General features: G+C 38.7%; 3 protein-coding genes and 2 pseudogenes across 3 annotated transcripts; 1 reads left to right on the forward strand and 4 right to left on the reverse strand.

Moving 5' to 3' along the window:
• Window positions 1–102: 102 nt before the first annotated feature.
• On the reverse strand, window positions 103–1,871 carry LOC108869009 (annotated as a pseudogene).
• A 271-nt stretch (window positions 1,872–2,142) lies between these two features.
• LOC103829926 (DNA-binding protein S1FA1) lies at window positions 2,143–3,215 on the reverse strand. Its single transcript, XM_009105611.3, has 2 exons — window positions 2,965–3,215; window positions 2,143–2,597 (listed from the first exon to the last, which is right to left on the reverse strand). Exons 1-2 carry the CDS (start codon window positions 2,989–2,991, stop codon window positions 2,394–2,396), a joined length of 231 nt encoding a protein of 76 aa, XP_009103859.1. The 5' UTR covers window positions 2,992–3,215; the 3' UTR covers window positions 2,143–2,393.
• Window positions 3,216–3,495: 280 nt separating this feature from the next.
• Window positions 3,496–4,879, reverse strand: LOC103829927 (probable E3 ubiquitin-protein ligase LUL2). Its single transcript, XM_009105612.3, has 3 exons — window positions 4,459–4,879; window positions 3,923–4,382; window positions 3,496–3,844 (listed from the first exon to the last, which is right to left on the reverse strand). The coding sequence occupies exons 1-3, from the start codon at window positions 4,746–4,748 to the stop codon at window positions 3,725–3,727; spliced, it is 870 nt and encodes a 289-aa protein (XP_009103860.1). The 5' UTR covers window positions 4,749–4,879; the 3' UTR covers window positions 3,496–3,724.
• A 4,120-nt stretch (window positions 4,880–8,999) lies between these two features.
• Window positions 9,000–9,770, reverse strand: LOC103829928 (60S ribosomal protein L12-2). Its single transcript, XM_009105613.2, has one exon. It carries the CDS (start codon window positions 9,686–9,688, stop codon window positions 9,188–9,190), a length of 501 nt encoding a protein of 166 aa, XP_009103861.2. The 5' UTR covers window positions 9,689–9,770; the 3' UTR covers window positions 9,000–9,187.
• A 1,178-nt stretch (window positions 9,771–10,948) lies between these two features.
• On the forward strand, window positions 10,949–12,116 carry LOC103831375 (annotated as a pseudogene).
• Window positions 12,117–12,128: the final 12 nt, after the last annotated feature.

Below are 12,128 nucleotides of genomic sequence, written 5' to 3' on the forward strand. Positions count from 1 at the left end.
AAGTTAAGAAGAGACTAGACTGTACAGCATTATCAGCCCAGCCTTAAGTGTAGTCCACTCGATACTCTGTTCCATTCTTCGTATTATATAGTATATTATATAAACTCGTTAGACTTGTGTTTCTTTGATGAAAAAAAAAAGACTTTATGTTTCTTACTTTCTTAACGCACAACTAATAAGGGAACAAGAACACCACCACTGATAGCTGAAACTTTATGTTTAGAAGCCAATTTTTGGTGATGGCACACGGAGACCTGATTGTTTCATGGAAACTGGAGGAACCAAACCAACACTGATAGCTGTAACTCTTTTATCTTTAAAGTTCTTGAGCGACTTGACTTCACAGTCTGCAATGTGCTATCGTTTGCAAGGATCCTTTTCAACAGAGACGACTTTCTTTTTAGCCATTTTGTTAGTTGCAGAAACTCGTGATGAACAGCAGAGAAGATTTGTGAGACGCTCTGGATGAAACACAGGCACAGCTCTCTCTAGCGAAGAGCTGGAAGATGTCAATTCGTTCTCTGAGGCAGCTGAAGAACGCATCAGCTTTTGTCAATGTGGGTCTAGGACTCAAAGGCTCTTTTTACCTGGATACTTGATGAGGTCATCAAATATGGACGAAACAAGACTTAATTTGTTGCCTTCCCTACTCCGTGTGCTCTAATCTAATTCTCAGCTTCTTAGGACTGGCTTTGGGTTTCATCTAAGAGATAAACAAATCAAAGAAAGAGTCAGATGAGGAGGAGGGATGTTAAAAAACAAAAAAAAGGCACAGGGTAGCAGATTTACCTTTTTCCTGAAAGGCAGCTCAGGCAGGGACGTCTAGTACACTACTTGTAGCTGAAATTTCAAACAATGTATGCAAAAAAAAAGATAGTTAGCTTGGTAGCAAAACTAAACATATATTAATTATCGCCGCTGCAAATGCGTATCTAGTGTAAACAGTACTTCCAGTGACACAAAACTAAAACCTTTTCACAAAGTAGGATGGAAAACTTGGCATCTACGGTTTAGCTCACAACCGATACTAGCTCTCGAAGAAGAGGAAGTGTGTTTCATATTTGTGAAGGCCGTAGTGGTGGAGAAAACTAAAAGTAGAACATTCTGCTATATAGAAAGCCACTAAAAGTCTAAAGCTCGAGAGCTAGACCATAGGAACTGATTTACATGTAAAGATATATCCGCTTAAACAGGCCAAAAGCTAGTTTCTTTCCCTCTACACGAGATAAACAGTAAGAGAATACTTACTTGGGCTGATTGCTACTTCCGCTGCATGAGATGCTTTAGCAGACCTTGCTCTTACATCTTCAAACAAAACATACTCCTCACGACTGTTTTCCACAGTGCAATCACTTTGAAATGTAGAAACAGATTCTGTTGATTTATTAATAACATCCTCTTGAATAGTCGGTAAACACTTCTTTCCATCATACTGGAGAGTTCTTCGGGTTCCAAAACACCTGATTTTTTTTTTACAATAAATCAATCAGAAAAAGTAAGCTACACATAAACAAAAGGTAGCTGGTTCGAAATGCAGTCACCTGCGACGCTAGTGAAGAAGGCATTGTCCCAGGCAAGAGTCCTTTTTTGCGCAGATTATACTGGGTGAAGCACCTCTTCCTTCTCTCAGTAAAGTTTGGTCTTTTTTTCATCGTTCAAACATTGTCCAACCTCATCTGCCTCTGAATGTTATTAAGCAATTAAAGAAGGTAAGCACACCAACGGAGGCCAAAGTCTCAATCTTTCTATCTCTAATTCATCCTACCTCATAAAGATAGATAGACAGATACCAATCACCCTTCTAAAAGGCCATACCGGAAAGAATGAGAAGAGGAGGAGGCAGAAGCGACATCAATCAGACCCAAGGCCATCGACTTTGACCTCGCTTTGCTTAGTCTCGTTGTCTAAGAACGATGAAGAAGAAGAAAACAGTTGTTTCTCAGCTCTTGTCATCTCACCTTCAACACAATCATATACAAAGATGTAGTTTCGTAAAGCTTTTTTTTTGTTGTTGGATATGCAGAGTCTGGATTTGGAGAGGAAGCTCTCGTATTGTTCTAAGGAAATGAAATGTTCAAGAACAAACCCAAACCATGTAACGTTTGTTGGTAGTTCTTACAGCAATGACGTTGAAACCTTACGTAGTCGTGTTGAAGACTCTACTCTTTGAAAATCAAAGGTAAGTAAAGTCAAAACTAAACACACCAAACAAAAAAGTCTAACCAAACAAAATGGGTGGCTGTCCCAAGTGATATCATACAGAACTCATGACATAAGTTAAGGAAGCAAAATGTTACGAAAACAAACAAACAAAAAAGGTGTGAAATTTGATGACAATTATAACCTTTATCCAAGCTTTGAACAAGGCACAGAGTTAAAGCTAAGGTGGGTATTTATTCTCCAGGCACAGGGACTCCTTGCTTCAGCTTCTCCCGCTTGAGCTTCTTCTTAGAAACGGGCTTCTTCTTCCTTGGGGGTAGGTTCTTCTGAGCATACACGTACATCACGTAGTTGGCGACAAGGAACACAACAAGCGGACCTCCGACAACAAGCAGCACGATTAGTCCCGGGTTCAATCCTTTGGCTTCAGCAGCCGCCTATCAAATGTCAAACCAATGAGTTGCATATAAAATATCATACCAACCATTCTAGACACAAACACTCTAGGATCGATCACGCTTATACCAAGCAAAACGTGCATGCAATTGTTTGTAAATCACCACACTATTAACAATGTTTCAAAATGAGATGAGACTGGTTTCACATTTGAATAATATCGCAAATTTTTTTCTCGCAATTAAAATATGCATGTCACATGGTTTCTTTAGATCATTAAAAAATAGTCTAAATTCCCCAAAAGGTAATCAAATGAACATCTTTAAGAGATCTAATTAGAGGGATCGTAGAAAAGGAGCGGTTGGATCATACAGAAGCAGCAAGTATAGAGATGTTAAACGACGATACCTTTCCGGCGAAACCTTCTCCATCCATGAATACGATCCGAAATCTGCAAGATCAGCTTCAGCAACGTAAGAATGGTAGGAGGAGAAAGAGAGTGATTTGTAGGAAACGAAGATCTGTTTTCAGACAAGAGATTATTAAGACACAAGTACACACGCAGATTTGTCATTACACGTGTTTTATATCCACTACATAGCCACTTCCAGTCATTGTAAAACTCTTGTTTTGACCCCTTACTTTTCAGGAATGTCCCAATTCACCCGTAACTTCTATTATGTCGGTTAGACCCCTGCGTAAACCAGATTTGAGTTATCCGGTTTTAATTTGATTTCAGTTAGCAGCAAGATCGTTGGTTCTAGTTTCAAGCAATGACTAGAATCATGCTGTCTGAAAATCAGGTGCTATTATATTTAGTCATGTTTTCTCTTCCTAAACTAGAATAGGAATATTTCTACAAATTATTAAAATTTCTGAAGTCTTTTTTACCAATTCATATTTCCTTTCAGAATCCCATTTGGGGTATATGTGGTTTCCAATGAAATTGCAGTGTTTATTCAACTCAAGCTAAGCACAAGATCTGAAGTCGTCTTTATAGTAGTACCAAAGTAGCCTTGATGGTATACTAAACACTTGGAACAAAAACTAGAATTAAAAAAAGTGTCATTTGGACATATGTAGTCAGTAACAAGAGTTTCAACGACTCCATATCCACCACAAAAGCAACAACATTGAGAAACTGACTATGTACAAACGTGGGAAGAGCTCAGTTGTTGGAGACATTGGTGTTGACAGTTATCTCCAAAAGCCTATTCACTGGTTGTCTACAGATTGGACAAAGGTTCGTCTGAAACCTCAAAAGCTTTGCACAACCGCTACACATACACTACCAACACACCCAAAGAAAGTTAGCAAAATCTCTCCAAAGTAGATTGCAAAACAGATGTTGTAAACTAATGCTTACCATGTGCCTGCAAGGGAGAACAGTGGTGTCTCGTGGCTCAGTCAAGCAAATCACACATTCCTTACCACTCTCCGTTTCATCTTCACCACCACTACCATCAGCTGTATTACCAATCCCGTAAATCTCCTTGAGAACATACTTACTCCCATTCACCCACAAGACCTGCTTCACCACTTTAGCCTTGTACTCGCCTTTCTCCTTCTCCAAAACCGCATGAGTTATCTGACGATTCGGTGTTTTCCCCTCAGCCTTGACCGCCACATGATACACATCAGACTCGTTAGCCTCAACCAACTCAGCCTCTGATAAAGCAGACAGCTCAATCCCTGTTCCACAAGGCTGCTTGAACTTCTGCCCTAAACCCTTTGGGAAACTAACAGTTGTAGATGGAAACAGATCCGCCTTAGTAGCAATCAAGTCACAGTCTTTGCCTTCTTTAGCAAAGAACATCACAGTGATGCTGTTGATCAAGAAAGACAAAAGTAAGATCTCCAACAAAGACAATCTCTAATTTCACAAGAATCGTTTTTTTGTACCTTCCGGGAACGTTGGCGTCGAAGGTGAAGGAGAGCAAGAACTTGCCGGGGTTTGATTCATCGGGCTCGAATCTCAAGGTGTCCTTGTTCAAATTGACGTCGTTCTTTATAGTCACGGCTTCCTGGTGCTCCACGTAAGCAACCTGAGGGTAGGGAGCCCTAGTAGCACCCTGAGGATTGTGGTATGGATAGTAGCCCTGGTAGTACTGGTGATACTGCAACGGAGGAGGATGATTAGGGTTTGTGTACGGCGGCGGATCTCGGCGATTTCCACCGGTTACATTGCCCATGATGAATCAACTTTGCGAAGATCGATACGAATCAAAGAGAATCGGTGGAATGGTGATGATCGGGGAAGAAGCCAACGCTAGGAACGATCAGAACCGAGATTGGTTTATTATTCAATTCTCTATTTATTTATTTATTTATTATTACTCTTTTATAATTCTTCTTTCTCTACTCTCTTTGGGCCTTTACATAAATTAGAAAGAGATAGACAACTGTTTTTCATGGATCAATAACAGCAGTATCAGTAGCTTAGGGTGGAGTCTTGAGGATCATATGAGCTTAGAATATTTTGGATTACGAACGTATAACATAAGCTTCTCATCTTTGCATGCTGAGATAAAAGAGTTACTTTGGACAGCTTCATGTATGAAAAACAGAAGGATTACTTCGGTACGGTTTGAAACGGACTGCTCAGACTTAGTGGATATGACTACAAACCCGATGGACTGGCTAGCATTCGTGACAGAGATCGATGTATCCCAGAGGTTACATGATGACTTCGAAGATGTGAGACTGTCTCATATTCCTCGGAGTCGGAATAGCCGGGCAGACAGGTTAGCAAAAGATGCATGGACCAAAAGTTATAGTTTCTTCCACATAGATCAGATCCAGACAAATGAAAATGTTATTCGGAGGTTCAACTCGTCTGTTCTCCACTTGATCTGCTTAAATGGATAGATGACAAAGACAATTGTTTTTCAATATCCTCATTTCTACTTCTTCTTTTTTTTTTCTTTTGCAAATTTCTGCTTGTAAAATCAATAGTTACATGATATTATTACAAAACAACAGTGGGGGATACAAAGACAAGTGCTGGACTGTCTCGGTTTTGACCGGTCAGTATATCTGCTATTATTATGCAGGTTTTAGAAGTTAGGATTTTGAAGAAGTTGTAGGAGCCGAGTGTGTTTGAAGGTTGGACAAAGTCCGTAGCTCATGGCAATTTTGATTGGCCAAAGTCTGGTGCATTGCAATCTGTGGTGGATGATAGTTATGTGACATGTCATATGATGGTTTAGTTGTGTGTTATAGTTTCTGAACAATGTTGATAACCGATGTTTAAAAAAGTCGTTAAGTGGTAATTAAGCTTTTATAGGGAATTATTGATTATACATGCTTTTAGACTGGTTTTTGAACGCTTAAACCAACTTTATAAAAAGTCATTCGTGAAAAAACATTTTGTTTAAGTTTGATTTACAGTTTAGACGCCGTCTACCTACCGATTTTTAGAACACTTAACATTTTGTTATTATATTTTTATTTGTTTTTGTGGTAGTTGATTATAATTGGTAAAACATAAAGGCAAACGCAAGAATATAACCTCATTGATTTTAATTCCAGTCACTTGATAAAGGGTCTGTTTGTTTCTCCAGTCATTTGGATAAAAAAAGAGTTTTGTTTATTTAGACACTAAAAGTACAACTCATTCAGATGGATCATCCGGATGATTTTTGGAAACCGAAATATCACATTTTCTCGACAAACAAAACTCAGATAAAAAAAAAGAGTTTTGCGTTTTTGCAAAAACCGCAAAAACGCGTTTTCCCGCAAAAACGTGTTTTCCCGCCAAAACCGCAAAAACGCGTTTTCCCGTCAAAACCGCAAAAACGTGTTTTCCCGTCAAAGCCGCAAAAACGCGTTTTTCCGTAAAAACCGCAAAAAACGTGTTTTCCCGCCAAAACAGCAAAAATGCATTTTCCCGCCAAAAACGCGTTTTCCCGCCAAAACCGCAAAACACGTTTTTCCGCCAAAACCGCAAAATGTGTTTTCCCGCCAAAACAGCAAAAACACATTTTCCCGCTAAAAATGTGTTTTCCCGCCAAAACTGCAAAACGCGTTTTCCCGCCAATAACGAAAAATCTCGTTTTCTCGTCAAAACCGAAAAATTTCATTTTAATGTGTTTCCCTCCAAAACCGCAAAAACTGCAAAAATGTATTTTCTCGCCAAAACCGAAAATTTGTATTTTCCCGCCAAAACCGAAAAATCTTGTTTTCCCGCCATAACCGAAAAATCTTGTTTTTCCGCCGAAACCGAAAAATGTGTTTTCTCGCTAAAACTAAAAAATCTTTTTTTCCGCCCAAACCGCGAAAAGAAAATTCGTTAATTTTGAAATAATTCTAATGTAAATATATTAAACTAAATAATTAAATATAATATAGTTAAAATTAATATCAAACATATGATTAAACCAACACAAGGGTATTTTGGTAATTTGTTTACTAAACTCATTTGAATGGAAATGAAAATAAAGAAACAAACATAAGATTCATTTAGATAATTCATCTAGATGAGCCATGTGGATGGACAAACAAACAATCACAAAAATGTGAATGGATCATCTGAATAGATCATACAAATGAATCATTTGGATGAAGATGACAAATGGTGAAACAAACAGCCCCAAACTTGGCATTGGTGTAAGAAAAAACAATTACACCAAATGATATTGCACAAAAAAGCAAGTAGAAGATATAAACTAAGAAAACGGAGATTTGATTTGGATGCATTTGTAATAGAAAAAAAGATAACAACTATTTGAAGTTATCATCTTTTTATTTCAGAATGCGTTTTGGTGGATGAAAGCGCTTATTAGACGTTTGCTGCATTTCTGAAAGACCCTAGAGACTTGGAACCTGAAGCCCTCAGAACGAATTGGTGGTAGACTGCAGCAGTAGCAGCTCAGATGAATGGTCCCAACCAAAAGATCCACTGTTCAATTTTTTAATCATCAAATCAAAGTTAGTTAGGATGCATGCTTGTCTTCCCTAATAAACAATTAATATAGGCCTTGTTCGTTTGCTCACCCAGGTGATTCATCTGGATGAAGATGCAAATTGATGTTCGTTTTATGCATTATAATGTTACATCCAGATGGATCATCCATCTGAATTTTTAAAAACTCATCTCAAATTCTCATCCAAGTGAAGGTGAGTTTTGATGGTGCATCTGGATGCAGATGCATCTAGTTCAGTAATGATAAATGACAAAAATGACCTTTTAAAATCAAAATATTATTTTTAAACCGTAAATTCTATTTTTTTGCATATACATTTTTCTGCTATAACCAAAAAAATGCATTTTCTCACAAAAACAGAAAAACACATTTTCCCGCCAAAACCGCAAGATGCGTTTTTCCGCAAAAAAATATAAAACACACATTTTCATAGAAACACATTTTGTTTTTGTATATGTACCTGTTGTTTTAATTTTTATCCTTTAATTAGTCACTCAAATTATCAGAGTGTAGCACAGCTCAAGTATACCAAGATCGACAACACATCTCTCGATATATATCTGTTTCAAAATTAATATTATAATCTGCATTCGAACAATAGTCCATTTGGAGCTACATGGTATAGGTCAAAAAATTTATACTGTAATGTCCGACTATCTATGAGAAACCATTCTCCTCTAAATATGTTTTTTGTCTAAAGTCATCAATGATGATAATTGATGAACCACCAATTATAAGTATGAAAAACTGGTTGGTGATTTAATTGGAACCTCTGGTCCTATTTAAATCTACAACTTTGCCTTCTCTCTTCTATTATAACTATCAATCTACTTCAACACCACGAAGTATGCTACAAGATATTGCTTGAAGCAACAAATCATTCCACAAGCTCGTACGTTTCATTTAAGATTTTGAACAAATGAGAAATACCCAAGTTGTAACATTTTGCGAGTTAAATCTGTTGGTCATCTTCAAAATAATCCGTTGGTTCTACTATATAGATAGATAATAGTGATTCTCCAGTTTTATGTTTTGTTTCGGAAGTCTTGAAAACCTAAATGATAAGCTGTACGTAGCACCAGCTGATGACGTTGAAGAAGATAGGAAGGAAGAGCTAAGACTCTGAGAGAAAGAGAAGCTTCAACAATTACTGAAATCTGAAGAACGAACGAGAGAGTTACCAATCTATTAGCTTAAGAGTTCCAATTGATACTCGTATTGTGAGAGAATGAAATCTTCAGGAGTCACTAGAGATACAGTGTATTGTGTGTGTTATTCCTAATCTTAATGATACTGAAGAATGTAAATGAAGAGGGAAGAGTTGCATGAAAGCACGATGCAAAGACAGTTCACAATAAAACCAAAGAAGATGATATCAATTGCTCAACGAGATAGTTTAGGATGATTATGAAATGAATCCAAACATTATACTCATGAAGTGAAAGTTTAGGATTAACTACGAAATGATCCTTATGCAGTAAACTACAATACTTCTAGCCAACAATAAGCAAACTACCATAATCCACCAAACAGATCAAAGCAATAGCATAGAAAGACCAAATCAACCTCACATTCTGATCATTCAAGACACCGCGATCGATAAACTCATTATGGTTCTTGAAACAGAAACAAGAAAACACAACAACAAATCCAAAACTGAGTCATTCTAATTGAGGAAAAAAAAAAGACAACATTTTTTCGATTCCTTAGTTCTCAGGAATATCAATCTCACCCTCTTGAATCTCCTGTTGAAGATCCTTAGGGTCCTTCCCATCAACAGTGCACCCAACAGAGACACAAGTCCCAAGAATCTCCCTAACAGTCCCACTCAGCTCCTTAGCAATAGATCTAGGCCTCATGATCCTAGCGATCTCAATCACATCATCAAACGAAATGTTACCATTGTGCTTGATGTTCTTCACCTTCTTACGGTCCCTCTCCGGCTCCTTCAAGGCCTTGATGACAAGCGCCGCGGCAGATGGAACCACCGTGACCTTAGCCTGACGATTCTGAACCGTTAGCTTGACGGTGACGCGGAGCCCTTTCCACTCCTTGGCGGTCTCTTTGGCGATGTCTTCTCCGATCTTCTTGGGGGCGAGACCGAGGGGACCGATCTTGGGAGCGAGGGAGCTGGCGGCTCCGACTTCTCCTCCGGTTACACGGACGTAGACGTCGACGATCTGGCTCGGGTCCAACTTAGGAGGCATGGTTGTGGAGTGTGGAGAGGCGCCGTCAAATGATTTCTTTTAGGGTTTTTTTTTTTTGAAGGAGAGGAGTGATAGTTGTGGCGGAACCTAGTGTTTATATATGATGATGTAGATTATTCGTGTAACGGCCCAGCCCAAATATATATATGGGCCTAATCTCACTAAAACAAATAAATGCATATTAGTTTTTTTTTTTTCTTTTACCAATTGATTTTGATCCATCAAACTGAAGAATATACGAGGGTGAAAATCTAAATCCGACGGAAACAATTTAACATCTCCAGAAGCATAGCCTACAAAAGGAAAACTCAAACCCAAACAACAGGTGACATACAAAAACTACTATGATCACTAGATAAATCTTCACTCTTGCATTTAACCCCAAGACAAATAATCTTTTATCTTCCTTGAGAAAGAGATTAGAGATAGGATTTCTAGGCTTGGACGAGCCGGATTACGTGCAGCGAACTGCACTAAAAAGAAACAGCGATGCAATGGCATTACAACGGCACAAGATTAAGATTACATGAACCTTCAGTTTTCGGTATCAAACCAGAACACGAACTCGAGAGTCTAACACCATACACCAACCAAGAAGCAACACACAAGCCTAGAATTTAAGCTTCCTTCTCAACTGATCCTTCATCGGAGAACCTAACACCCTTAACCTTTTTATAATTTCTCAACTAACCGAAGCCACCAAGACATGCAGAAGACAATCTGGAAGAGACAATTATTTAAGGCCAGGAGAAAAACTCCAAAACACAGAAATGGCAGCGACAACCGACAAGAACCTGGATCTTCTCAAAGGTGTTAAACCTGTTCTGCTAACCCCACATCACCACACCAACCAAACACTCAACACACCATTAACACAACACTTCTTTCACCGTTGCTGTAATCAAAATTGCTGTAATCAAAACCAAGAAGCAAAACACTAAATCCAACAAGAATGCCTCAGAACTGTCCTCTGCGTATTAGTTAGAGCTGTCATTCCGTTTATATATTCTTTTTTTTTTTAAATGCCAAGGAATTGAACCGGAAATATTTTGGTTCGGTATGGTTTGGAACTCGGGTTGTTAGATTTTGTTTTAGGTGTTACTATCTATTCCAAATTGAACCGAACCGAAGCAGTAGTTGCAGTTAATAGATTTGAACAAGTAACTGCTTGCTCCAGTTCCGTTGCGATGTCGAGAAAGAAACTCCCCGTCGTCTTGCCTGAAACAGCTACATCGGTACTTCGCCGTTCAGCGAGGGTAACGGTCTCCTCGATTATTCTCGAGCGGAGGAGGATCTGTGGAAGTGGAACGTCGAGCTTCTTCTAGTGGGAGAGAATCAGGTAACAGTGTTTTGAGTAGATGTAGGTAGTGCGAGATTAGCTTCATCTGGGAAATCAAAATTGTTTAGGAGATGGTGTGAGATCGATCATCTAGGAATAGAAGTAGAAGTCGTCTTCGTCCAAAGACTTAGCACATGCTTAGAGATTGTAATGTTGTTGATGGAGAAGAAAAAGTTAGTGTTTTGTCCTGTCCTGCTAAGGGGAAAAGGATGAGAATTGCAAAGGATAGTGAGGAGAGGAGCTTATTTGACAGTGAAGCCAAGCCCTCATTTCTGGAGAAAGGTTTCTAAGATGGTGCCTGGAAAGTCTGCTCAAGAATGTTTCGATAGGGTGAACTCTGATCTCATCACTCCTCGATCAAGAGAGCCAGGAAGAAGACAAACTTACCACCACTTCCGCAGTTTTCACTCTCTGCAAGTAAACTACTACTAAAACCAAATTCACCAAAGGCTAATAAGATACGTCACTCAGCGAAGAGGCAATCTCTCAAAGAAAGCTATCAGACATTTACTTGAGAAGGAAAGTCATATGGATTTGATCTCTTCTCAGTTCTTGAGCCTGGCGCCACAACCGACTTTCTCTCAACTCCAGTGGATGAAGGGCAGAGTCTTCCGAGAATCGTTGAAAGTCCAAAAGATCAAGCAAAGCTCGTTAGCCCTCCGGTGCTGAAACAGGTGAAAAACAAGGGGCATTGCATGACAATTACATTGATCAACTGCATATGAGGGAAGCCAAAAGAAAAGCTGAGTCTACTAGACTGGTCAGGAAAGAGAACATCAATAATCAGAAAAAGGATTCGGTGAGAGCAGTTAAAGATGCTCTTTTGTTTGATGTACAAGATGCTATCCAGAACCTTAAGAATCTAGAGACTGAGAACTCAACTTGTTCTTCAGAGTTCTGCTATGATTGTGGAGATACTGACGAAGAAGAATCATTAATCTCTAACCATATAATGGCACAGAGCATAGGAGATTAGAGAGTCGTTACTGTGTTGCACACAGCAACTGCTTGTGTGAGTTTAGTTTAGTCCGATGTTGTATAGACAACAAAAGTTGATTCTCTTTTAATAGAAAGATCATATTTTGATTCCTTTTGTTTGAG

This window comes from Brassica rapa, chromosome A07 (genome assembly GCF_000309985.2).
Source record: "Brassica rapa cultivar Chiifu-401-42 chromosome A07, CAAS_Brap_v3.01, whole genome shotgun sequence".
Lineage (NCBI taxonomy): Eukaryota > Viridiplantae > Streptophyta > Magnoliopsida > Brassicales > Brassicaceae > Brassica > Brassica rapa.